Below are 27,662 nucleotides of genomic sequence, written 5' to 3'. Positions count from 1 at the left end.
CAAGGGCAACAGGTAAGGACCCTGCCCATGGGGAGCTGAAAACCTTGTTATGATGTCAAAATGTACACATGCGCAAGTGCTGCACAAGCTGGGAAATGGTAAAATTTAAATTATGAAGAGAAGCGTAAGAAGATCCTAGCTGTTAGGAGTGAATGCATCACAGGTACATTAAGTGACTGAAGTGAGAAATGGGCACAAGCTGGACAGAAGAGTGCACAGGACATAAACAGACAGGAGAGGAGGACACCCGGGTGGCATCTAACCCTGCTCTGGGCAAATCTAGAGGCAGAGAAACAGAACTCAGCATGAAAACAGCCTTCCTGGAACTTGATACACATAAAGCTGGTCGAGGACACTACTGAAAATGGTGAAGGCCAACTAAACAGAAAAGCCCAAAAGACAAGTTCTCCAGATGACCTGGGATTTTAAAAGCCCCTCAAAACTATCTTCATAGCTTAAGCCACAAGGCCCCTTTTAAAAGCAGACATGGAATCTCTTCACGTGGGGCCAGAAGTTCAAACTCTGAGCTCTCATCACGACGCTGGAAAGGGCAGCTGGTGCTTTACTGCCCACCAGACATGAAGTCTCTATGGAACAGGGCCTGACAGGAGGCAGCTCTGGCCCCAGATCTGTTAAAAGGCACAGCAAGACTCCTTTAGAAGCAACCTGGTCCTCTGAAACTCAGGAACCTCCACCCAGACCTGCAGGTGAGGCCGGCTGTCCCTCCCCTACTTCATCATCAACTTCTCTCCTGCAGCGCGTCCTCCGCTGCCCTGGCTCCTGCAGCCCTTCCCAACTCCAAGGGAGCCGCTGACAACAGGAGACCCCACACTGAGTCTGAGGCACTGTCAGAGCATTAATTCACTCGATCATCGTTAACAACCCTACAAGGCAGGCGCGTCATCATCCTCGTTTTGCAGATGAGAAAACGGAGGCACAGAGGTTAAATAATGGGACCAGTCACACAGCCAGGAGTGGTAGAGCTCGGATTTAAACTCAGGCCACATGGTTCCTGAGTCTAAATACTTAACCAAATGCAATTCTGTCTCTCCTACTGAAACGCTACTTTATTCTTCTAACACAACCAAATGCAATTCTGTCTTTCCTACTGAAACATTACTTTATTCTTCTAACACTCCTAGCTTTTACTAAAGATTGTAAAATAGAACATAAACTGTTGCTATTTAATTATGGTGTACTCTGAACCCAGGGCAGTAAGAAATCACACAATTGCCAGCAATTAAAACGTAGGGGTTGGCCTGCTCCCAGGGCGGCCTCAACTTCAGAAACTTTAGAACCAAGGATCTTCCTTTACAACAATCAGCATCTTTTTCAAAAGACTTGGTCCCATCTCATTAGAAGTTAGGAGATCTGGATTTGAGTTCTGGTTTTTCACTTATTAACTGAGTAATCTATTTATGGAAAAAAATCCATTAACCTCATGGATTTTCAGGTTATTTTTTTTTAAGTATGAAAACCAGGGATATTAAGAATATTTACTCTGTCCACATTTTAGGAAGACTGTAGGACAAATGATACATATGTGAAAATACTTTGCAAAGTGATAAAGAAAATACAAAAGTTATTCTATCTTATTATTTGAGGTGTAATCAATGCTCAGGACAGAGAAAAACACCTATGCCCACCTCCTTCTAAATCAATTTTAATGCCACAAGCAGAGGAGGTACCTGGGATCAGTAAACACCATGAGAAGATGATTCCAAGACCCATGAGAACTTTATGGAAACGCAGCTCTGTTTCTGGGAATTAGCACTGGACAACCCAGGACCAAGTAGTAGCTGATGTATTTCAATGCAGCTTAAGATACATGCAAATGTATGTATGTTTGTATGTATGTTTGGAATCACTGGTGCAAAATAAATACAGTGAGGAGATTCATAAAGAAGCCTCCTCCCTGGATGACCTAAGAGATCCCATAATAAGCTTAGCTATGAAAGTCATGGAAGCTGGACCTGGCCCGAAGCACTCGGCACACATCTGTACTTATAGTACGTAATAAAAAACAGAGAGGTGTTTCAGGAGATCAACCATAAAAGGTACTTCTGCATATCTAAAAAGTGTATATATCTCCCTTCGCTACAAAGCTTTTTTTTTTTTGGTTAATGATCACACGTTAATCACTCAATTCACTTAATAGTTAACTAAAACAGTATCTCACTTTAGACTAGATACATTCCCGAAGCCATTTTTGGGCAAACATTTTCCTATTTTGTAGTTTTTCTAGTTTCTGAGAGCATCTCAGAATCACTCTTATTTCATATTTTCTAGTTATTCTAATTACGAACCAAAGAAGGCAAAGAGGTAAGTGGGAAGAGGGAAGAAGTATCTCAATCTTCAGCCTGACAACAGCAGGCTCACAACCCACCCTGTACCTGTATCTCAACCAAGTGCCAGGAACGAGTCTTATATTTCTGGAAAAAAATCCAAGTAAATGTTCTTGAGACCATATGGTAAATTTACTTCACCATTTTCACCAGTTCAATAAAGACAAATTTCCGTGTGACTAATCCCTTGAATTAACAACACTCTCAACAGTAGTAAGTATCAGAGCTGGCGTTTACAGGGTACCTGGTCTGTGTTAGTGCCTCTGCACACACACCCTCACCCGACCCCACAACGGCCCTGAGAGGGAGGCACCACCATCTCCATCCCACAGATGAGGACAGACTTCAGGAGGTCTGGGAGCAGATACACTAAGTAGCAGAGCTGGATGTGAATCCAGGTTGGCCTGATTCTAAAGCCCTCTCTCTTAATCCCCGACTAATTTTAGTAAGTTATTCTGAATCCTCAAATATTTACCTGAACTTTAAAATTCTTAGTTTCTAAGGTTTCTTGAGAGTCCTCAGAGAGCTACCACATACAGGAACAAAATCTATAAGGAATAGGTTATGGCTGTACACTATTATAGGTTATTATTGAAATGAATGGACTGCCGCAAACTTCATATCTAAGAACAAGGAATAATCCTTAAAATCATCATATAAAGCCCCATAGTTTGGGCATGAAAAGTCTTACATTGGTGTTTCCTAACTGCAGCAGATGGACTGTATAATAGGACTTCACGTCTTCCGACAGGAACTTCACACTGAAGCCTGTTTCCTTAAACAGCATCTCTCGGTCATCCTTTGTCGGCCAGTACTGTGCACATTTAACCTAAATTTAAGAATTTAGGTTAATGCATATGACTTTTTTTAGTTTATAGACATAATGAAACCATAAAAAGCTGGAAAGGAAAACAAACCACACACACGCTATATATTTTTCAAGTACCCAAATCTAAGAACAGTCACACTACGTTTGATGTTTAATGTATTTTAATAAGATTAACATCTTACAAAAGCAGGTTTGTAAAATGTTCCTCTAACTTATACACTAAAAAAAACCCCATAAACAGATATCATGTTCATAAAATGAAAATCAATTAGTCATTTCTAAAGCAGGGTAACGTATATTTTATCATCATACTGGCATTCACACTATTTTTCTATAAATATCAAACTCTTACAAGAATCTTATCTTCAAACAGTATTGAAAAGGCTTTATTTTACAAGTATTTTCCATAAATACCCGTTAATCTGCCACTAAATACTACTACATATCTAGAAATAACATTACATACCTATTTACTAAAATTAAGTCGGGGAAAGAATTAGAAGATAAGCTCCCTTTACCTAGAGTTGTTACCTTTTGGCAGAACTATTGACATGGAATTTGTATTTGTGACAATAAAAACATCTTCCCAAAAGCCAAATTATGAGGCCAGCAGGCTGAGGTAAGGTGAGCTAGAGTCATTTCATTAGGAAAAAACACCAGAAAAACATCCTTGTAAAATATGGCCATTTCTCCTTTTCGAAATCACAAATAGCTACAAATAACAAACAATAAAAATGCTTCCAAAACAAATGAATACTATGAGCTGACACTTCAAAAGGTCAGCTTAAAGACATTTAAAAAATGGCACAAGAAGTGAAAGAGCATAAATTTGAACAACTCAGAAATGAGGTGACAGAAAAGAAAAAAGATTCAGAAATAACAGAACACATTTCATCAACAAAGACTAATTAATTAAACTAGGGAAAAGAGATGTGACTAAACACAACAGATGATGCCTTAAGAGAAAAAGGAGGACATTTTTAAAATAAAAAAAGAAATGAAGAGAGAGACAAATAGGATTAGAGAAAATGTGACAACCATAAAAAATAAGCAAGAAAATCTAACACATGTATAATAGGAGGACCCAAGAAAAGAACACCAAAGCAAGCAAGGGAACAGAATAAATGTCAACAAGTATAATTCAATAAATTTTTCTTTAAAGAAAGAAAAAATGTCTGAAATCACATACTGAAAAAGCACTCTATGCCCCTGGACAAACTGACCCAGAATGACCAACACAGAAATATTTTGGTAAAATTATTGGGATTTGAAGGAAAAAAATCCTTTGGGTAACATAGGTAAAAAGAATAAGTGATTAATAAAGGAAATAAAGATGTCCATTTGACTTTGACAGTAATTTGTAATGCCAGAAGAAAATGGAGTAATACATTTAAGTTGTTCAAAGAAAAGCAAATATGAGCCAAAGATTTTATATTCTGCCAAACTGACTGTTAAGCACTGAGCCAGCAGATGAACTGTCATTGGCACGTAAGACATCAGGGACTATGGTGCCCATGAGTCCTTCCTCAGGATCCTCTGGAGTATAACCTACAGACAAAATGACTGGAGAGACACCTCAACATATACAGACTTACACAAAAGGGGCATAAGGGACAGAGTATAATGTGCTATAAACTCTGACAATGTACATAAAGTACAACTTTAAAAAAAACAGAATGGGAAAAACAAAACATTTTAAACTTTTTTTCAGTAGTTATTTTGGTGATGGAGTTGATTTTGTTATTATGACTATTTTCTGTGTGCAATATCAGACAAAGTAAAAGAGTCACTATAAGATATTTGATATCACTAGTGTCTTTGAGAACCAGAATTCATGGTATGGAAAACACTGTAACAGATATAAAGGATAGAAAGGCTTGGGCCAACCCCTATAGGCCTAAATTTGAATCAGAAATATCAGTATGAACACTAGCGCTGTGTTATCTTAACACAGAAACATATTTTTCCTTAGCTCTGTTCACTGAAAAGACCAACCCAGTGGCAACAAACATCCCTATTTTTGTTGTGACCCTGAAATACCACTGACCACTGAAAGAAATTAAGGCCCCTTAAAGAAATGGCTGATTCTTACACAAAAGTTTAAGATGAGCCTGCAATAATGGAGTCATTCCAGACAGCAAGTAGCTATGAAGACTCTGGGTCTGTGTAAAAGAACTCAGGGCCCAACTTGAAGAGCTTCCTGCTGGCCAGTGAAGGAGCAATCTGACTACAAATAAGGATAATAACTGCCATGGAGTGAAATGAATCAAAGATGTTTGAATCCGTGACTTCACAGTACCTGATGCCCTCCCGCCCTGCCCCCACACCAAGAAAACCTAAGTGGTCACATGTTGAGGACACTAGGGAATCAACTTCTTTTGAAAACTGCTTTTCCTATTTAAAAGTGGCCAAGGGGCTTCCCCGGTGGCACAGTGGCTGGGAGTCTGCCTGCCAACACAGGGGATGCGGGTTCGAGCCCTGGTTTGGGAGGATCCCACATGCCGTGGAGCAACTAGGCCTGTGCGCCACAGCTGCTGAGCCTGCGCTCTGGAGCCTGTGAGCTACAACTACTGAGCCTGCGTGCCACAACTGCTGAAGCCCGCGTGCCTGGAGCCCATGCTCTGCAACGGGAGAAGCCACTGCAGTGAGAATCCTGCACACCGCAAAGAAGCATAGCCCCCGCTCGCTGCAACTAAAGCCTGTGAACAGCAATGAAGACCCAACGCATCCATAAATAAATAAATAAACAAATTAATTAATTAATTAAAAAATAATAAATAAAAGTGGCCAAGTAACAAGAGTGGGAGGTTGTGTCTTTTTTTTAATAGAAGTATTCCAACAAGAGATCCTGGAATATCACTATTTTATATCCCCTAATTAAGGAGCTAAACACCGACCAGCAACAGCTGCCACCATCATTACGCTGACAAACATGCCCCCACCCACAAGGTGACCTTCCCCCAGACAATTAAATCTGACTCTAGATCCAACCACCGTAAATATGATTTCTGGTGGAAGTCTTTTTTTTTTTTTTTTTTTGCAGTATGTGGGCCTCTCACTGTTGCGGCCTCTCCCACTGCGGAGCACAGGCTCCGGACGTGCAGGCTCAGCGGCCATGGCTCATGGGCCTAGCCGCTCCACGGCATGTGGGATCTTCCCGGACCGGGGCACGAACCCATGTCCCCTGCATTGGCAGGCGGACTCTCAACCACTGCGCCACCAGGGAAGCCCTGTCTTATCTTTTTATTATACTAATTATACTGCAGAATGAGGGATGACATTTATAATCCTCTAGTTGGCAACGCTGCTCAAAATGTCCCAACTGATAGAGCCCCCATCACTTGAAGCACGAAAACCAGTGTAAACGACTACGCTGACATTGCTGGATACTCTGGTATGTTAACGCCACTTCAGATCTGAAACAGACTAGAAAAACCTTCACCACCATTGAAAACTGGCAACTATTAATTTAGAAAAAAGGAAGAGGGATTTCCCTGGTGGTGCAGTGGATAGGAATCCGCCTGCCAATGCAGGGGACACGGGTTCAATCCCTGGTCTGGGAAGATCCTGCATGCTGCGGAGTAACTAGGCCCATGTGCCACAACTACTGAGCCTGTGTTCTAGAGCCCATGTGCCACAACTACTGAGCCCATGTGCCACAACTACCGAGCTCGCAGGGCTAGAGCCCATGCTCCACAACAAGAGAAGCCCCCACTCGACTAGAGAAAGCTCGTGCGCAGCAACGAAGACTCAATGCAGCCAAAAATAAATAAAATTAAATCTTTTTTTTTTTTTAAAAAAGGAAGAATCAGGAACCTGAAAAGCAGAGTAGTCTAAGACCTCAGGGCTGAAAGAGACCTGACAGACAATACTTTCCAATTTGCATGTTTGACAGAAGAGGACCCTAAAGCCACAGAAGCTGAAAGACTTACCCAACGTCACACCACTAATTAGCACTGGGTTTAGACTGCACTTCAAATGTCAATGAATTTATACATTTCCATACTTACTGCCTTGTGACCTAAGAGCCAATGGTAATTTATAAAGGTTTTAGAAACCTGTCACTTTAATCTTTCATAAAATTTCCAGGATTTTGATAATAATAAATTGTAAAGATTGTGATAAAGCCTACAGATTCCAAAGATCTAAATACCACTACTAGCCAATACTGGCTCCATTATACTTATATTTTGGAGGGTAGTGGTCCGCAATTGTTATTTAAATATTTAAGGTAAAAAAGGAAAAGGATACATTAGCTCTTCTGGTCAGAATCACCCTGACCACTAGCCTTTAGCAATTAAAGGCCAAAACTAATGAATGAATATCCCAAAAGAAATAAGAAAATATTTATAAGTTAACAATTACAGGCAGTACACTAAGTTGTAAATATCAAGTATTACTCACCGATTCTTTCTCCACAATTCGGTTTAGCATGACAACTGCTTTGGTCTTTTGCTGCCAAACCATGAGCCAGAAATGACAACCTGTATTAGGAAGTGGACCCTGTAAGAACAGAGAAGGGAAAGTGGGTAAGAGAAAGGGGACAGAGTAAGGCTCCGAGGAAACTCCTTCAGGGAAGCTTCTCGTCTGAGAACAGTGTATCGGATCATAAAGAGTAAATAGAGACTTTAAATCCACTTGAACTAAAAACAGGTCTGTGCTAGTTAGGATTACTGATTATCAACGATCAAAACTGACTTTTATTTACTTAGGCAGAAAAGAAAAATTTTCAGGCTCTCAGGTGACTTTCAGAGTTGAGGGCTGGAGAACCAGGCTTGGGTAGGAACAAACGTCAAGACAAGATTTTGTCCAAAGAGGAGTGGGCTTGGGACAGTACTCCCAACCTGTCACTAACATCACCTGCTTTGCTGGTACTGCCATCCTAAGGTGGCTGTAGTACTCATGCACAACCTGTAAGCAAACCAGGGTCAAAATCGCAGACGCCAAGTTCTACGGGTTGTATTCTAGCTGTAAAGGAGGCAGGCAAAGGCGATTTCTGTCCCCTCCAGTCTCTGCCGCAGAAAGAGAGGCCCTGCCTTCCATGATGAGGGCAGCCCTGCAAAGGAGGAAGTCTGTGCCAGCACTGGCCTGCAACCAACCCAAGTTAGTTACAAAGAGAATTCCAGAAAAAGCGGAAATTTCAAAGCACCTGAACCACTATGAAACTGTTAATCTACAAAACCAGAGAATGTGTAACCTCAAGAGCAGAGTTAAAAGGGGTAACGGTGCATATCACAATACTGCCATGGGGAAAAAAAATCAAATCATATTATGAATTTCCAATTACCTTCACATTTTGATTAATGGGTAGCACAGGGCAGAATAAAGGGCAAACAAGAGATGAGAAGGCCATGCCCAAACTTTAACTATTTTAAGTGAGTAAAGATTAACATGAACAAGGTTTGACTGTACCTCCAGTAACTCAACAAGCATTCACCTCGCAGGACACTGGGAGGCCAGGTCTGACTAGAGCTTCAGCTCCACATGGAAAATAAGGCAATTCAAGTGGTGCTACACTGAAAGCAGCTTTAGGGCAGTTGTATCCCTGGTGTGTAGTGGGTGTTGGGTAAATATTATTTGAACTAATAAACTCTAAGCTCTAAGTTATACAAATGCTAGAAAGGGATTGGGAATCCTGAGGAGCTGCACCCTCAGGTTTGAGGGACTGTTCCCCTCCTTTGGTGCATGTTATCCAATGCTTGAGTTACTTCCAAAACCAAACAGTGTGAAGGTAAAAACAGCAATGAGAAGAACCCCAGTAAAATGAATGCTGTTTCTTTTGTCTAAAAAAATGGACAGATCAGTTCACCAACGAAGTTGCTCCTTAGTGTGTTCACGCACATGCACGCGTGCGCGCACAGACACACACATACACACATACACACATACACACACACACACACACGCACATTCTGTTAGTGGTTCTGAAATGGGAGAGGGTTTCTCAGCCCTTCCACTTACCAGCAATACTACCTATTTTTCTTGTGCAAAATGGAGATCTATACCAAGGGACTGATATATATGTTTTTAGTTTTCATAAAACTCAGAGGGAAAAGATGACAAAAATAATAAGCAACAAAGGAAAACGAGAACAACTGCAGTTTTAATAAACACTTAGCATCTCTGGTTTTCTCTATCTTTTGAAATATTTTCTGTGCGTGTTCTCTGTTCCAACGTACTAGATACAAAGGCAAAAGCAGTCTCAGATGTCAAAGAGCTTACGACAGAGGCAAGGAACGGAAACACATCAAGCACCACAACAGTAAGGGGTAAACCATCAGGTCTGCAGGAGTAGGAAGGATACTGGCGCAGAGCCTTAAAAATGAGGAGGGCACTGACATGGGGGAAGGAAGGGTAGGGAATCAGGATCCATTCCCAGCATAAGGCAAGGCATGTGCAAGTTTAGGAGACATCTGGGAAAAGACAGTTAGATTGCTGAGGGCAACATGGAGGTACATGGTAGGAAACTGCACCTGCAGAACGGGAGGGTCTCGAATCCAAGAAATAGTCACCGAACTCTTCTTTAAGGAGTAAAGGGATACGACCAGATCCGTATGTCACAAAAAGTAATTCTGGTGGAATTGTTAAAGATGGATTAGGGAGGACGGACTGGTGACAAGGAAATAAGTTAAGAAGCTACCACTTTGGTGCAGATAAAATTCAAGAGAGCTCTGAAGAAGGGCAGGACAGCAGAACAAAGGAAAGCAGAACAAAGGACACATGAGGAGGACAGCTTTAACCCATATGAGAAAAATAGGAAGGCGGCTGGCATGGTTTAAAAAAAAAGAAAGAGTTTGACATAGAAAATGCAGAATTTGTGACATCAATTGGTCACGTGGGTAAAAACACCCATATGGATGTTGAAAAATATAAGGCAGGGGGTGGAGGCAGGGGTGGGACTCTGTCAGGACACAAAGAAGCTCTCCAACATGGACAGGAGGTTTAAATGAGATCACTAGGGTATGAGTCAGGCATTTTCTTTTACGTGATGAGATTTATAATGTTTTATAAAAGGGTTATTACTATCATTACTACTACCAATAAAAAGCAGTAACAAATGCCACAATAAATACTCCATGGACTACTCACCATAGTACCAGGCACTATATGAGTTTTTATCAGCATTGTTCTATAGATAATAGAGATATATATCAATAATATAGGTACACAATTGACTCTTGACGGGTTTGAACTGCGGGGGTCCACATATAGGCAGATTTTTTTGAATAAATATACAGTTGGCCCTCTTATCCATGGGTTCCGCATCTGCAGAATCAACCAACCTCAGATGGCAAACTTAATACATGATCCGTGATTGGTGGAATCTGTATATGTGGAATCCCAAGGACAGAGAAGGACAACTATGCACTTGAGCACCCATGGGTTGTGGCATCTGCAGAGGATCCTGGAGGCAAACCCCCCACAGATACCAAGGGACGACAGTACAGGCTTGGGGAATAAGTAATGTGTCCAAGGTCACACAGTAGTTTCAAGGCAGCAGATCTGAATAATTAAGAGCAGAACCATGCAGTCTATGGAGACCGTGTAGCTTCACATCCTGGCCTCATCCCACTTGTTGCATGGCCTTGGTAAAGTTATTTGAAGTTCCTTTGTCTTTTTAGGTGATTCCTCGTGTTAACATAAGGATAACAATAGTATTTACCACAGAGGGTTATCCTGAGGCTTAAATTATACAAAACATAAAATATAGAACAGTGTTAAAAACTGCTAGCTGTTACTATTTACAACAGCCAAGACATGGAAGACATCTAAGTGACCATCTACAGATGAACGGATAAAGATGTGGTACATATATACAATGGAATACTGCTCAGCCATAAAAAATAATGAAATAATTCCATTTGCAGCAACATGGATGGACCTAGAGATTATCATTCTAAGTAATTCAGACAAAGACAAATACTATATGATATCACTTACATGTGGAATCTAAAATATGATACAAAAGAAATTATTAAAACAGAAACAGACTCACAGACAGAAAACATACTTACGGTTACCAAAGGGGAAAGGGGAGAAGGGATAAATTAGGAGTTTGGGATTCACAAATACACACTACCATCTATAAAATAACAGGATTTACTGTGTAGCTCAGGGAACTATATTCAGTAACTTGTAATAACCTACAACAGCAAAGAGTCTGAAAAAGAAGAGATATAGATGTATGTGTGTGTATATAACTGAATCACTTTTTGTACACCTGAAACTAACACAGTACGGTAAATCAACTATAGTTCAATAAAATAATAAATAAAAGATTGCTAGGTCGGGGACTTCCCTGGTGGCACAGTAATTAAGAATCCGCCTGCCAATGAAGGGAACACGGGTTCGAGCCCTGGTCTGGGAAGATCCCACATGCCATGAAGCAACTAAGCTCGTGCGCCACAACTACTGAGCCTGCGCTCTAGAGCCCGTGAGCCACAACTACTGAGCCCATGTGCCAAAACTACTGAAGCCCGCATGCCTAGAGCCCATGCTCAACAACAAGAGAAGCCACCACAATGAGAAGCCTGCGCACTGCAACAAAGAGTAGCCCCCGCTCCCTGCAACTAGAGAAAGCCCACGTGCAGCAACAAAGACCCAACACAGCCAAAAATAAATATATATATATAAATTAATTAATTAAAAAAAGATTGCTAGCTGCTAGCTGTTAATTTTACTTCCCACTAGGATGTGAAGTTCATAATGGCACTTTTTTTTTTTTTTCTTTTTTGCAGTACGCAGGCCTCTCACTCTTGTGGCTTCTCCCATTGCGGAGCACAGGCTCCGGACGTGTAGGCTCAGTGGCCATGGCTCACGGGCCCAGCTGCTCCACAGCATGTGGGATCTTCCTGGACCGGGACACGAACCCACATCCCCTGCATCGGCAGGCGGACTCTCAACCACTGCGCCACCAGGGAAGCCCCCATAATGGCAGTTTTATGAATGGCTGTTTTATTCAAACGATGCTGCCACAAAGTAGGTACTCAAAGCTTTGCTGGATGAATGAACATCCAACGAAGCAGCCAGACTGGGATTCAAATACAGATACCATGAATCCAGAGTTTACCCTCTTTCTTAAGATACAAAGGTTCAAAATGTGGTCCCAGGGAGTTGAAGTGATGAGTGTAGACTGGATGGAGGAAAAAACCTAAGTCAGAATCTTGAGAAACAACTGCATTTTTAGAGACTAAAGATGAGAAAGAGGAATGGATAAAAAAAGACTTGAAAAAAAGAGAGAAAGAAAGGGTGTGATAAGGAATCTAGGTTAATAATTCTTTTCTGTTTTTTTATCATTATGGCTTTTCCAAATAGAAAGTAAATGTTTTTAACTCTAAAAATGAGTTTATTAAAAACATGAATGCACATAATACTTCAAATATTACAGAAAATGGAAAATTAAAGTCTCTCTTTTTTCCTAATTTCCAGAAATAATCAGTAAGAAGAGCACATATATAATTTATTTAGCCAGCCCCTTGCAGACTGCTTCAATTCTACTATTTCTGGCCCTATGCTATTAAAATGAAGTTGTAACAAACATCCTCACATGTATCTTTCTGTCTTTACGTATTAGACCCCTGAGTATTATAAACTTTTAAATCTCTGCTGATCTGACAGGAGAAAAGTGGTAACCGATTGCTGGTTTAAATTTATATTCCCTAATTACTAGAAAAGTTGAGCATCTCTTCATATGTATATTGTCTATCTTTATTTCTTTTCTTTGAACTGTGAATTTATGTTCTTTGCCAGTTTTTTTCATGGACTGTTTCTCTTTTTCTTTTTGATTTACAGGAGCTGCTTTACTTCAAGTAAAAAAGAGTGATTAGGGCTTCCCTGGTGGCGCAGTGGTTGAGAGTCCGCCTGCCGATGCAGGGGACACGGGTTTGTGCACTGGTCCGGGAGGATCCCACATGCCGCGGAGCGGCTGGGCCCGTGAGCCATGGCCACTGAGCCTGCGCGTCTGGAGCCTGTGCTCCGCAACGGGAGAGGCCACAACAGTGAGAGGCCCACGTACCGCAAAAAAAAAAAAAAAAAGAGTAATTAATTCTTGTTTCCTGTGAATTAGAAATAGTCTAACAGTTCATAGTTAAATTAATTTGAATATCTTCTTACCATTTTCAATGGTTTTCACTTTCAGTAACAGGTTATTCTGATCTGAAATGGGTTCTTTAAAAATCTCAAACATTATAAATATACAGCTTATCTTTTTTAAAATTTAAGTATAGCTGATTTACAATACTGTGTTAGTTACAGGTGTACAGCAAAGTGATTCAGTTACATACATATATTTTTTCAGATTATGCTCCATTATAGGTGACTGCAAGATACTGAATAATACAGCTTATCTTTTGAATATTTAAAATTCATTAACTGAGGGAAATGAGAGCACTGTTAATTAAATCTATTATTAGATAAATAAAAGGTAGCTGGTGTGGATAAACCAAAATCATTTCTGCTATCTCAGAGTGGAAGAAAAGTGCTCCTGGAACATGGGTGTGGCCGGTGTGCTGAGACGCAATCGGGCAGGAGGCCAAAGGGGCAGCAGGCTCTTGGGCCGCCCTGTTGGTTGTCTGGGCACCTGGCTCACACCCTCACCTGCCCTGACATCCAAGGGCTGTCCACACTCTGAAAATACACGCCAGGGCGGGGCAGAGAAGAGCTTTCAAAGGGCCTCTCGTTCTGATTCAAGTGATGTAAAGAGAAGCAGAAAGTAACAAAGCATCAACAAACCAAGGCTTTGTACCAAATATTCAATATAAAGCAAGGAGGACAACTGGCCAGAAGAGAACCGGCCTAGCCAAATTTCATGAACAACTTTCTTTCAGAGAACGTGTAACATTGAAGATTACTTTTATCTGAAATATACACAGCTGCAAAACATTATAACACCATTCATTACATAACAACAGAAAAAACTGAAATAGCGTTTCATCTCCAAAAGAAGTCAGGACACACTTTTTGCTGGTGTTTTAAAGAAGGCCAATCACAAGAATGGCGGTCAGGCATCGGCTGCACATCACACCACTTGCCTGTGTTAAGATGTAACTCCTCTGCGCCTCTTCTATGTCAACTAAGCTGGCATTAATATAATCATTTTCAGCATTTTGCAGTTTAACACGACTGTGATCATCTGAAACAGAGCATGACAAATCATACCGTCATTTCAAACTTGCATTTCTTTTTTATTTTAATATTAATTTTCTGGATATTTATAAAATGATAGAAGAGACAAAGAAAAATAAATTGGCACCCCAGTAGAGTCAAATCCCAAATTACTCCCCTTTTTACTATTTTTTAAAAAGATTATTTCTTATTTTTGGCTGCATCAGGTCTTAGTTGCGGCACGCGGGATCTTTGTTGAGGCATGCAGAATCTTTCATTGCAGTGCACGGGCTTCTCTCTAGTTGTGGCACGCAGGCTCCAGGGTACATGGGCTCTGTAGTTTGCGGCACACAGCCTCTCTAGTTGACGCACGCGAGCTCAGTAGTTGTGGTACATGGGCTTAGTTGCCCCGCAGCATGTAGGATCTTAGTTGCTTGACCAGGGATCGAACCTGCGTGCCCTGCATTGTAAAGCGGATTCTTTACCACTGGACCCCCAGGGAAGTCCCCCAAATTACTCCCTTTTTTAAAAGAAAGTACAAAGATGAAATCCTTTTGTTTGTTACTGTGTGTTAGAAGGAAGTGCTTCTGTTAGTGGTAGTTTAGCTGTTGTTTAACTAGAAAAATTGACCAAAGAGTAAAACATAGTAAAAGAAATAAAGCACCTATCTTCCTAAAAGTAAAAGGATGGTTAAGCTTCTTGATGCCTAAGAACTAATAAGTCTACCTACAAAAAACAATGGCCTTGGGCTTCCCTGGCGGTGCAGTGGTTGAGAGTCCGCCTGACGATGCACAGGACGTGGGTTCGTGCCCCAGTCCAGGAAGATCCCACATGCCGCAGAGCGGCTAGGCCCATGAGCCATGGCCGCTGAGCCTGCGCGTCCAGAGCCTGTGCTCCGCAATGGGAGAGGCCACAACAGTGAGAGGCCAGCGTATCGCAAAAAAAAAAAACAACAATGGCCTCAAATAAATAAGACCAGATCCCCACAGTAACTACATTTCATTTTCTTCATTCAACAGATGTGCATTCAACTATATATAAATAATTTTTAGCACTTAATTATATAATTAGATCAACTGCTAAACTATATTTAACACACTTGGAATATTCCAATTCTTTAAAAGACAACTAAAGATACTTCACTACTTAGATTGTGTTATAACATTTTAGATATACTAGTTTTTTAAAGTGAAAATCTCACAGATTTAGAATTGATGCTAATTTAAATACGTGGAGCACAAAACTTTACCTATATCATTTTGGAGGGAAGGGAAGAGAAGACACTGCGAGAGGAAGCACACGTATAATAACAGAACTAGTGTTAACTCAGAATTCTAAATATATGACAGGCAGAGGCATATGACTGAATTATAACCTACATGCATGTTTGATGTCTAACTAGAGAAAACGTTCTATTGTAAACTGCTCCCCTCAAGGCAATACCAAACAACCATTCTCTCCCCCACTTTTAAAGTAAAAAAACTGTTCACATTACCTCCATGTGAAAGAAAATGTTAAATGGCTTTAGTTCCACACATCAATTTATGTGAGATGTTTCTGCTGGATTGAACCCAAGACCTCTGTAAATATTACACGTCATGTGCAAACAGGAAAAGCGAAGGTCTTGTTATAGTAAATCACTTATACTAGTGTTCTCGGAAAGATGATGTCAACAGTCACTTTTTTTTTTAACAGTCATTTTTTTTTAACAGTTTGATCACTCTTTAACTGTTACGTGAGAGAGTAAAAAAGTCAGCTACATAATTAACAAAATAAAGACCATACACCTCCTAGATAACACTTATCAGAAGAATAATGCATGCTTTCAGAATGCTACACAATCCCTAAAATTCAAGTTCCGCCAAAATATAATACTAAAGGAACGTATTTCCTCATGCTGTAATCACAGAAAGAACAGAAACCCCGGAGACTAATCATATCTATCTCACAAGTGAAAAAAGCAATTTGGCAAAAGAAGCAAGAATCCATAGGCACTGGGAAGGTTCCCCTACAGGGCGCTGGGAATTCAGTTATCCGGCAAGTCATCCAGACCCTTCCATAAGCCTGGAGAAAGACCTCAGGGGTGTTTTAAGGGTATCTGACACCCTGCCTTCAGGACTTTGAACTGGGTTCACTGTTATTTTCTCTCCAGTGTTAACATCTATACCTGGTGTCACTCCAGCTCATTAAAAACATGAATCACACACCCCCAGACCCATTCCCTGGAGCCCGAGTGCTGACCAGTAGGGGAGCAGGGTGTTACCTGAAAGGCACCCCCCAAAAGGAAGGTAATCCTTGGGAAAAGTCTATCCATTTAGAACTGGCTACAAGTGTTGGCTGAACCTATGTTTTCTCCTCAGGACTGATATTTTTAAACTTTCAGCTACATCTAACATCATTTTAATTCTTCTGTTCCATTAAGAAGATTAATAAAAAATGCAAAGCATGTAACTTTTTGATTCAGAAGAGAATCTGTGTAGAGTAAAAAACGTAAGAGTTTCTTGTGTTAAATAAAACATATCACTTTAACACTATCTACCAAGTTAAGTATAAACATTTCAGGAAGTGAAACTATCAAAGCCTTTTTATGAGTAATTGTGACTTAATGATTTATATTCTCTGGCAATGATAACAAAGAGAGACAAAGCCTCTTTTCCCACGAAGAACCACTTACTGTCTGGTCTGAAATATCTGTGAGGGTGACATGGGTCCCCTTAACACTTGAGGTCAAGTGTCTCCTCTCCCTGCCCGTCACGACTGGTCAGCCCCAAACCTGTGAACGGTTCACTCCAAACCAAACTTCCGACTTCTGAGTTAGAAAAAAACCCAGGAAGTTACAAGCTTTCTCCTCTCCCCAAAGCAGTTGATCCTGCCTAAGAATCTCTGAAAATGAGACTACCAGATCAGAGTCCCACAACATCGGGGCCATCAGCACTTTATCATCATTCTAAGTGTATGGTTATCCCCCTCTTCCTTATCTTTTAAAGGATGCAGCAAAGGGAGAAAATGAAGATGATTCAAACTGCATTGCAGGAGAGGCCAAAAAAGCAGCCAAACCACACCTCACAGGAAATCTGATTTCTCAACATCTAATAACACCACCAGCAGGACGATCAAGAATGCATACTTTTCTCCACAGTGGCATCATCGGGGTGAGGGAAGAAATGCACACCCCATGGACTGTGGCAATGAGCTGGATTAGGCAAACTTCCAACCATGAGTCCCCGCACCTCCCACCCGCAAACAGCCTGTTTTCTGAGAAATGGCTTCATCTGTCAAGAAATGACTGGCTCTAGCTGTGGCCTGAGCTGACAACACAGATTAGCTTCCTCTTTCAATACTGTCACAATGAGCTTTTTTCCCCCATCCCACCCCCCCAACCCCCCAGTTTCACGTTTTTTCATTATTGTAAAGACATCTCCTTATGGAAAGTCTCCCAGGTCAAACAGGAAGGGCTCACATTTATGCCAAGGCAGAGATCAAGAACAATGAACAGAAACTGGGCAGAAGACTGACTATCAGCACAGCTTTAACAGACTTCCTGCTTCAGGCTCCATTCTCAATGGGGGACAGTAAGCGTTCGGCACTGATTTCCACACCATGTGGCGCTTCCCAGCCAAGAATGTAAGCATCTGACAGATGTGTCAACTCTCTTTAATTCTACAAGTAGATACTGGAGGCACAAATAACACGAATTTTCTCTCATAAATCAAGCAATGAGCCAAAAGCAAAGCTAGGGCTAAACCCCCGTCAGCATTGGCGTGGCCATGTCAGTGGAGAAGAAACAAGCCATCGTGCAGAGGGTCAGCATCTCAGCTGTCTCCTCAGCAAAGTAAAACCATACGAGCTGAACGGTTCCTTTTCTGACGACATAACCAACCACAACGGCTGTGCAGGACTTTTCACTCCTGGGACGTGTCAGGTGCTCGCTGATCTCCATCCTCACCCCTCATACCCTGAGTCGTGTTGTGCACGTTTTGCTGACACTCGGGCCAGTCAAGTCATCAGCCTCGATCACACCCTAGAGAAGCAGCAGCAGAGGCCCAGAGACGCCCCAGATCCTCCCCGGCATCGCCGCCCACCCTGCTCTTTGCCTCAGGGATGACTTCTGCCTCCATCTCTTCACACACACCTCACCTCTTGAAGGCCTGGCCCAGGACTTCCCTTCTCTGATGGAAGCCCCCCTCCTGCACATCCCGCCCACCAGACGATGTGCTCTTTAAACTGACCACCTTCCACACTTGGTCAACACATACATGCCAGGAGCCAGGCAACCAGGACAGAGAGATAAGACATTATTTGTTTCAAGCTTTTTAAAAGAAAAAAAATCCTATCGGGAAATAAGTCCTAGTGCCGTACCATGCTGCGCTGAGTATGGTGGGAGCAGGCCAGGGTAAGAGGAGGGGAGGGGGCTTCCAGCAGGAGGAGCAGCAGGAAGAGGAGCACAGGGGCTGCTGAGAAGGACCAGGAGGAGGAGAGGCCCTGGCAACTCCGCACGAGCACCTGAGCTTCGAGGAAAGAACGAGCAGCGGACAGAGGACGGGTTGGAACGAGGAGGACGGCCTGACACTCAGGCAGTCCCATCCATCCGGGCCCGTGGCACAGCCGCATGGACCGGCCACCAACAATGCTGTGTGGAGCGCACAAGTGGGCTCAGCCTCCTCCAAACGAGGGGCCAGCTGCCTGCACATGTCCACCTCTCTGAATCCATCATGATTCCAAGTTCCTAAACTTGACAGGACAGTGTTAACTGGTTAAATTCTGCCTCCACACATCCCCAAACTGAAAAGGGCACCTTGAACCCACCCCAGAGTCTCTGAGATGGAAAGACTGGGAGGTGTCCTTACAAAATGGGTAAAAGTCACCACTGTCGCTTGAACACAGACACATTTCCTCTTCGACAACATCTATAAAACAAGACATGGGACTTCCCTGGTGGCGCAGTGGTTAAGAATCTGCCTGCCAATGCAGGGGACACAGGTTCGAGCCCTGGTCCGGAAAGATCCCACATGCCGTGGAGCAACTAAGCCGGTGCACCACAACTACTGAGCCTGTGCACTAGAGCCCGCGAGCCACAACTACTGAGCCCGCGAGCCACAACTACTGAGCCCGTGCTCTAGAGCCCACGAGCCACAACTACTGAAGGCCGTGCACCTAGAGCCTGTGCTCTGCAATAAGAGAAGCCACCACAATGAGAAGCCCATGCACCACAATAAAGAGTAGCCCCTGCTCGCCGCCAACTAGAGAAAGCCCACTTGCAGCAATGAAGACCCAATGCAGCCAAAAATAAATAAATAAATTAATTAATTAAAAAACAAGACACACCACGCTTTGGTCTCACACAATCAGTGAGCAGCTCACCACTTTCCTTGAAGCTCAGATCTCTCCTTCTAGGAGAAAGGAAGGGAGAGGGGGTTGGGGGACGAATGGTATTTCCCTTTCATCCACAAACCCAGGCCCCTGGAACCCATCCACACTCCTGGGGAGCTTACCTTCTCGCAAGGGAGACAGCAATAAGCAAAATAATTAAGTATTTTTATCACTTTATACAGTAATAAACCCTATGGGAAAAAAGAGCAGAGTAAAGGGCAGCTGTGCTGGGAAGGGGGGCAGGTTGCAATTCTAAACAGGTGGTCAGGTTGGGCCTCACTGTGACAGTGACACTGAAGCAAAGACTTAGAGGAGGTCAGCCACATGTATATTTGGGTCAAGAGTGTGCCACGCACAGAGAAGAGTGAAGGCTTTGTGATGGGTACGTGCCTCACGTCTGGGGATGGCGACTGCGGCACAAGCCCCGTGAACAAAGGAAAGAGAAGTGCCTGAAACTTAGGTTCAGAGTTGAGAGATCCTGTACTGATTCATTAGTCTAAACTCCTAAATCCAACTATCAGAGAATAGAGGCTTCTACTTCCGTTTTCTCGTAGCACCTACCAGCACGGTGTCATAACAATTTAGGCTAGCAAGTGGTCAAGAATTGTTTATACAATGAATTCCAGAAAATGTTCATATTCAAACTGTTAAGCTGTGGTAGAATTTTTTTAGAATGACATATCACTATTAAAACACTCTAAATGTCAAAAGGAGATGAAACTACAACTGACTTGAGGAGTAAAGTAATTCAGCAAAAAACAAGAGCTCAGAAAGCTTCAGGACTTTTTAGTAGGGGCAACTGGAATCATGTGGCCAGGTGAGAGAGAACAGTGAGGGAGGCGAAGGGGCGTGGGCGTGGCCCTGGGGTCTGCTCTGGCTCCATTGGTCCCCATGGCCGAAGAAGCCGCTGTGACCTGCACGGAGCAGGGCGGCCCCCGGAGGTGCGGGCCCAGGACCCGAAACCCAGCACTGGTCTCCTGGGCCTCTTTCTCATCCGTTAAGAGGAAACAGCCAGACTACACTCGTCCTTCACCACTATTTCTACTGACTGACCCTCATTTATACCCTAAACGTGTCAAGTACAGAACTCCTCAAAAAGTCCTATTTTATCTTAAAAATTTACAGAAACTTAAAAATTCTACTTTGCTATGTATCTGTATTTTAATATATCAACCACTCCTTCCCCCAATGCCCTTTCTGAGTACAATGGATGGTCCTGGAGGATGTGCCCGGCTTCCTCACTGACTTAAGGGCTCTCCCTGCAGCCCCGGCGCAGCTCCAACACCAGAGCTGTCCACATGACGCGGTGGCTACAGGTGGGGCCTGCCGTGACGAGGCTCCAGCCCGCTCAGCGCCCAGGCCTCAGCCATCGGCATGGCCAGGGACCCTGACAAGTTCACTGCATCCCACCCCCGCCTCGCACAGTGCCCTACCCAGGACCCGATTCAGGAAGGCTGTGAAATCCAGAAACCTGGAAAAACACTGGAATAACCCTCAGACCTGATCCCCGTCTCTTCTTTTGCAGGCATCACTCGTGTGGAGCGGTTTTATCGCGTGTGCAAACTCATGCACCCACCACCACAAGCTCCTCTGTGCCCCCTTCAGAGTCTCTCTTCCCCGGCCCCGTCCTGACCCAGTGATCTACCCTCTCCCGTAACGGCGGCACCATTCCCAGAACGCTGTATAAATGGAATCACGCAGGAGGTAACCTTGAGACTGGACTCTGCTCAGTGGGAGTCCTCTGGGGCCCACCCAAGCTGCTGCAGGGCACGGGGAGCTTCCCACGGCAGGAACAAAAGAATCACGGTGTGTTGACCACTTACCCACTGATGGACACTTGGGTCGTTTCCAATTTGGAGCTCTTACAAACAAAGCTGCTCTGAACACCCATGTTCACATTTCTGTGTGGACATAAGATCGCAATTCTCGGAGATAAATGTCCAGTAGTGCAGCGGCTGCGTCATATAAGGTAATCAAGAAGCTGCCACACCATGTTCCAGAGCAGCCGCACCATCCACCGTCCTCTGTTCTCCCCGCTGTGTAGGAGATCCAGCTTCTCCACATCCTTGGAGTCTGCAGCCCTGTCATTTCAACTCCTCTAGTAGGTGTGTCACAATCACTCACCACCATGGTTTTAATTTGCTTTTCCCTAATGGTTAGTGATGTTTTTCGTGTGCTTATGTGCCATCTACGTTCATCATCTTCTGCCCATTTCTGAACTGGACTGTTGTGGATTTTTACTGCTGTATTTTCAAAGTTCTGTATATATTCTAGATATGAGTTCTTTGTGGTTTATAAATATTTTCTCCCACTCTGTCCTCGTCTCTCCATCCTACTAACGGGGTCTTTCACAAAGCAAAAGTTTTAAATTTTGGTTTAGTCCAATTTGTTGATATTTTTTCTTTTATGGATTGTGCTTTTGATATCATGTTAAGAACTCTTCACCAAAAACTAAAAACGGAGATAGAACCAAAGGTCAAAATCCTAACAGTTAATGAGAAAACTTTTAAGTAAAAGAGCTGTCTACACAATGGATTTTGAGAATAAGTGCATTTAGTCTTTATTTTTTAATGACTTTTTAAAAAATAATTAATTAATTAATCAGTTTATTTATTTACGGCTGCGTTGGGTCTTCATTGCTATGCGAGGACATTCTCTAGTTGAGGTAGGCGGAGGCTATTCTTCCTTGCAATGCATGGGCTTCTCATTGCAGTGGCTTCTCTTGTTGCGGAGCATGGGCTCTAGGCACACGGGCTCCAGGAGTTGTGGCACTCAGGCTCCAGTAGTCGTGGCACACGGGCTCAGTAGTTGTGGCGCATGAACTCAGCTGCTCTGTGGCATGTGGGATCTTCCTGAACCAGGGCTCGAACCCATGTCCCCTGCACTGGCAGGCACCAGGGAAGTCCCACTCTTTATTTTTAAACTTTAGATGTGATGAGGAAGAATGTTAGCAAATATTTACAGAACAGTTACCATAACATTTAAGTTATATCTATACTTATTCTGATTACTATTATACAATAGTTTTTATCTAAGTGTGCTTAGCAAGAAAGATGACAAACACATTCTTGTCATGTATAAAAATCTGTTTTCATAAATTGAAAGTCTATTGTCTTGTAATTCTGAGACTATCAAAATGTTTATTAATTACTTGTCTGTGAATTTTCTGGATTATCTATAAAGAAAAAAACCATATAATTCATAACTGTAGTGGTTTTGAAACATGCCCACAGTTCTTTGTGACAACTCTCCCCTCTTGAACCCGGATGACGTGGTACCTCGCCCTAATGAACAGAATGTGGTGCAGGTGATGTGTGACTTCAAAGGAGAGGTGACACAGGCAGTGCAGCTCCCGGCTAGACTCCAAGGATGCTCACTCCTGCAACTCAGGGGCTACCGGTGAGGAAGTCCAGGTCACATGGAGATGCCATGTGCAGGTGTTGCAGCTGACGGTTTACCACTGGGTGAGGGTCCAGGCGACCCAGCCCGGCCACCACCTGAGCTATGCTGCCTGGGAGATGGTGAGCAAGACCCGCCTGCGTCCAGTCAGCCTCCTGATTCCAGACGTGGCGAGTGACTGTTAGGGTCTGAGGGGGTTAGTTAGACAGCAGCGGTTTCCAATCCTTATGCCTTCGTTTCTTATTCTTCTCTTACTGTAGTGTCTGGGACCCAAAGTACAATGTCAAGTGGAAGTGGTACTTGTGGGCACCCTTGCCTTCTCCTCGAGTTTTAAGAATGTTTGTAACACATTATCATTAAGAGTGATGTGACTGTAGGTGTCCTCTCATGTTAGTTACAGAAGTTTCCTTCTGTTTCTAGTTTAATACGTTATTTGTTTTTAATCAGGAGCAAGAACTGACTTTAAATAATCTTTTTGCATCTATCGAGATATTCACATGGCTTTTTCTCCTTTGCCTTGTTACTAAGGTTAATTATATTTATAAGACTGTCTAATTCTAAGCCACCCTTACATTGCTAAAATAAACTTAATACAGACACTACTGTATTCAGTTTTCTAACCTTTCTTTAGGATTTTTACATCTACATTCATGACGTAGATACGCCTGTAACTTTTATTCCTCTCACTAAACTTTTCTGGTTTGGACATCCAAATTATCTAATAGCCTCACAAAAGGAATTGAGGAGTATTCTCTTTTTCTGTTCTCGGGAAGAGTTTTTATTATTATTAAGACACGCCTGTTGGGACTTCCCTGATGGCGCAGTGGTTAAGAATCCGCCTGCCAGTGCAGGGGACACGGGTTCGAGCCCTGGTCCAGGAAGATCCCACATGCCGCGGAGAAACTAAGCCCGTGCGCCCCAACTACTGAACCTGCGCTCTAGAGTCCGCGAGTCACAACTACTGAGCCCACGCACCACAACTACTGAAGCCTGCGCGCCTAGAGCCTGTGCTCCGCAACAAGAGAAGCCACCGCATTAAGAAGCCTGCACACTGCAACGAAGAGCAGCCCCCGCTCGCCGCATCTAGAGAAAGCCCACGCGCAGCAACGAAGACACAACACAGCCAAAAATAAAAATAAATTAACCAAATAAATGAAAAAAAGTCTGTGAATATAGAATTGTCAATTTATTTCTGTAATTCTATTCATTTTTGCCTTATATACCTTGAGACTATTTTATTAGGTGAATACAAATGTCACAGCTGATACTGCCATGTGTATTCAGAGTAGCTCTGCCATTTGCTGAAATCTTTTTTCAGGAGGTGGGGAGCACAGAAAGCCTGGATGTCTTCCTTACTTCCTCCCCACCTAGCAATTTATTTAAAAAGTGTGTTTATTGAGAATCTTCTTGTTTTGTGGCAGTAAGAAACTATGGACTATCTAACCTGCCACATTACTGGAATCAGAAGTCCATGTGTTACTTTAAACACTGATGGATGAACCTTGAGGGCATTATGCTATGTGAAAGAAGCCAATCACAAAAGAAACACTGTATGATTCCATTTCTATGAGGCACCCGAAGTGATCAGACTCTGAGAAAGAGGAAGTAGAATGGTGACTGCCAGGGGCTAGGGGAGGGGGTAGGGTTTCAGTCACACAAGATGACAAGAGCTGTCATACAACAATTGTGCATACAGCCAACAACACCGTGATGGACACCTAAAAACTGTTAAAAGGGTAAATTTATGGTATGTGTTTTTACCACAAAAACAAAACAAAAAACTACTCTTTCACCTCCCTTTAGATCAAATAGTAAACTGGGATTTCTACGTGCAAAGCAAATATAGTAAGGAATATTTCAAACTCTGGCAGCTGTCTCTAACAGTACAAATACAATTCTCAAAGTGATGACTACAACCTTTCTTTTCTCAACCAACCACCTTCTGGCCAATCTCTTCTACAATTACCTCATGGTTAAGTGAGACAAATAAGGCATCTTTTCAGTCATGGCAATTATACAAAGACCGTAGACTTCTTAAAATTCTTTCTATTTCAAAATACCCCTCTTTGGGACCTGCCTGGCAATTATACAAAGACTGTAGACTTGTTAAAATTCTTTCTATTTCAAAATACCCCTCTTTGGGACCTGCCTGGCTATCCAGAGAGTTAAGACTCTTGAGCTCCCAATGCAGGGGGCCTGGGTTCAATCCCTGGTCAGGGAACTAGATCCTGCATGCATGCCACAGCTAAGAAGCCCACACACCACAACGAAGATCCTGTGAGCAGCAACTAAGACCCGGCACAGCCAAAATAAATAAATAAATAAATATTAGAGGGAAAAAAACACCCCACAAAATACCCCTCTTTGAATATGTACCTCATATTCATACCTTCAAATGTAGTTTCAAGCTGGGCATATAAGAATCACGTAAGGAGTTTGTTTAAAAATATATTTCCAGGGCTTCCCTGGTGGCGCAGTGGTTGAGAGTCCGCCTGCCGATGCAGGTGACACAGGTTCGTGCCCCGGTCTGGGAAGATCCCACATGCCGCGGAGCGGCTGGGTCCGTAAGCCATGGCCGCTGAGCCTGCACGTCCGGAGCCTGTGCTCCGCAACGGGAGATGCCACAACAGTGAGAGGCCCGCATACCGCAAAAAAAAAAAAAAAAAAAAAATATTTCCAGACTTGATGAATCAAAATCTAGAAAGATCTGTGATTCTGAATTAAAAACAAACAAACGAAAAACAATTCCTTTTGATTGCTTGCAAACATGTCATTGTCTGCTTTGCACTCAGTATTATCTATGTTTATTTCCTGTATGGATGTTTAGAAATTCTTTATATGAAAAATAACTGCTGGTTTAAAAGACTATTTTAATAAAGTAAAAAAAAAAAAAATTATCTTAAAAGCCGCCCCTAACTCCTTAAGCAGAGCTGAGTGCCTCTTCTCGGCTCCACCAGCACTGTGCCATCTCCTGACACACAAAGCACAGCAGGCACGTACACACACACACACCCCGCCCCACACTGCACGTATGTTGTTGGCAGGCAGGGCGTGTGGATTCACAGTCCTCTCAGGCACAGCACAATGGCGGACATGCAGCTGGTTTTCAATACACGTTTTCTGAACCAAGCCAACAACTGTACAGGACTCTGTATGGAAATGATCTAACGACTCTCAATCAAGAAAGGTATACCAGCATCACCTCAGGAACTTTGAAAAAATACCTATTCCCAGGTTCACCTGGATTTAGTGGAAGTCACCAGCTCCATGACCTCCTCTCCTGTATGAGGATAACACCCCGGGAAGTGGTTGTTTAGATGGTATTTGGGGGAAGAGGACTTTGAGTGAAGTCGGTCAAAGAGAGAGGAAGCCTATTCCAAACGGGAATGACATTCGAAAACTGTTAAAAACAGGGCATGTTGGTGCCAAGTGAGTCACCAAAACAAACAATTTGTAGGAAAATGGCTACAAAAGGCCTTGTGTGGTAACGCTAAAGCACTTTAACTTTTCATAAAACTGAGGAGCATGACTGAAGACAGGAGTGGAGGACAGACTTGCATCACACAAAGATTGCTCTGGATACCATGTGGGGTTCGGACTGAGGTGGGAACAGAATAGAGACCAGTTAAGAGGCTGTTGTAATAACCCAGGCCTGAACCAAGCCAGTATGAACAGAGAAAAGATTTGAAATATACTGTGGAAATGGAATTATAATTACTTAGTCACCAACCAGATGTGGGAGCTGAATGAGGGAAGAGAGGTCTGAGTTTCTAGCTGCAGCCAAGTGTGCGGCTAGTGGTAGCCCTTATGAACATGGGGATAAAGCAGAAAGAACAGATTAGGGCTGGGACTGAGGGACTGTGGGGAAGGAATTCTGAGCCTGAGGTGGCTACAGCACATCAAGACAGAGAAGTGCGTAAGTGGGTCTGTAGCCGAGAATAGAGACGTAGGCTGCAGATGAGATCTGGGGTCAGAAGCAGAGAGATGGCAACTGAACTCACAGAAAATGAGGCCATTCACACAAGTAGAAGAGGGGGAGACACAGGCAGAGACAGAGCCCTGAAGACAAAGGCAACTGAGGAAGAGAAGTTCTGAAAAGGCGTGATCAGCCAGAGAAGTAACAGCAAAATCAAGAAGAATATGGACTTAGGGAAGGAAGGCACGGTTGACAATGTCGGAAGTCACAGAGGGCTCAGAAAAAACACCGATGGAAAGTCCCTCATTGCATTAGAAAACTAGAAAGCGCACAGTACTTTAGAATAAAAGTTTCAGTGGGGAGGCTGGGGTAGAACCACGGCTGAAGAACGCGTGGGTGATGAGAGTGGAGAGAGACAGGGTGGTGCACGCTTCTAAGATTCTGTGTGTGCGTGTGTGTGTGTGTGTGTGTGTGCGCGCGTGCACATGCCTGTGTCTGTGTAGGTGACAAAGCGATAGCTGGAGTGCGATATGGGGGTTGAGGTCGGAAGAGATTGGAGCACATCTGAATAATAAGGGAAGAGAGTTATTAGAAAGAGGTTGAAGCTATGAAGAAGAGAGGTGATAGTGGAGCGTGAGGCCCATGAGGAAGCACCTGGCATCGAACACAAATGCAGCACACCAGCAGCCCTAAAGAGGAT

At 43.0% G+C, this 27,662-nt stretch overlaps 1 protein-coding gene across 4 annotated transcripts in view; it reads right to left on the bottom strand.

Annotated features, from left to right (window-relative positions):
* Window positions 1–27,662, bottom strand: part of PTPN2 (protein tyrosine phosphatase non-receptor type 2) — a 75,528-nt gene that overhangs the window by 20,965 nt on the left and 26,901 nt on the right. For all 4 annotated transcript variants that reach the window (XM_027088819.1, XM_027088822.1, XM_027088824.1 and 1 more), the window contains exons 3-5: window positions 14,205–14,305; window positions 7,579–7,677; window positions 3,037–3,174 (exon numbers count right to left, since the gene is read on the bottom strand). In XM_027088819.1, the coding sequence (XP_026944620.1) occupies window positions 3,037–3,174; window positions 7,579–7,677; window positions 14,205–14,305 (338 nt within the window). The remainder of the gene's footprint in view (window positions 1–3,036; window positions 3,175–7,578; window positions 7,678–14,204; window positions 14,306–27,662) is intronic.

This window comes from Aethalodelphis obliquidens, unplaced genomic scaffold (assembly GCF_003676395.1).
Source record: "Aethalodelphis obliquidens isolate GAN/ISIS:26980383/991018 unplaced genomic scaffold, ASM367639v1 scaffold63, whole genome shotgun sequence".
NCBI classification, from domain to species: Eukaryota; Metazoa; Chordata; class Mammalia; order Artiodactyla; family Delphinidae; genus Aethalodelphis; species Aethalodelphis obliquidens.
The sequence above is the reverse complement of the archived record's forward strand: the minus strand, read 5'-3'. Positions and strand labels throughout refer to the sequence as shown.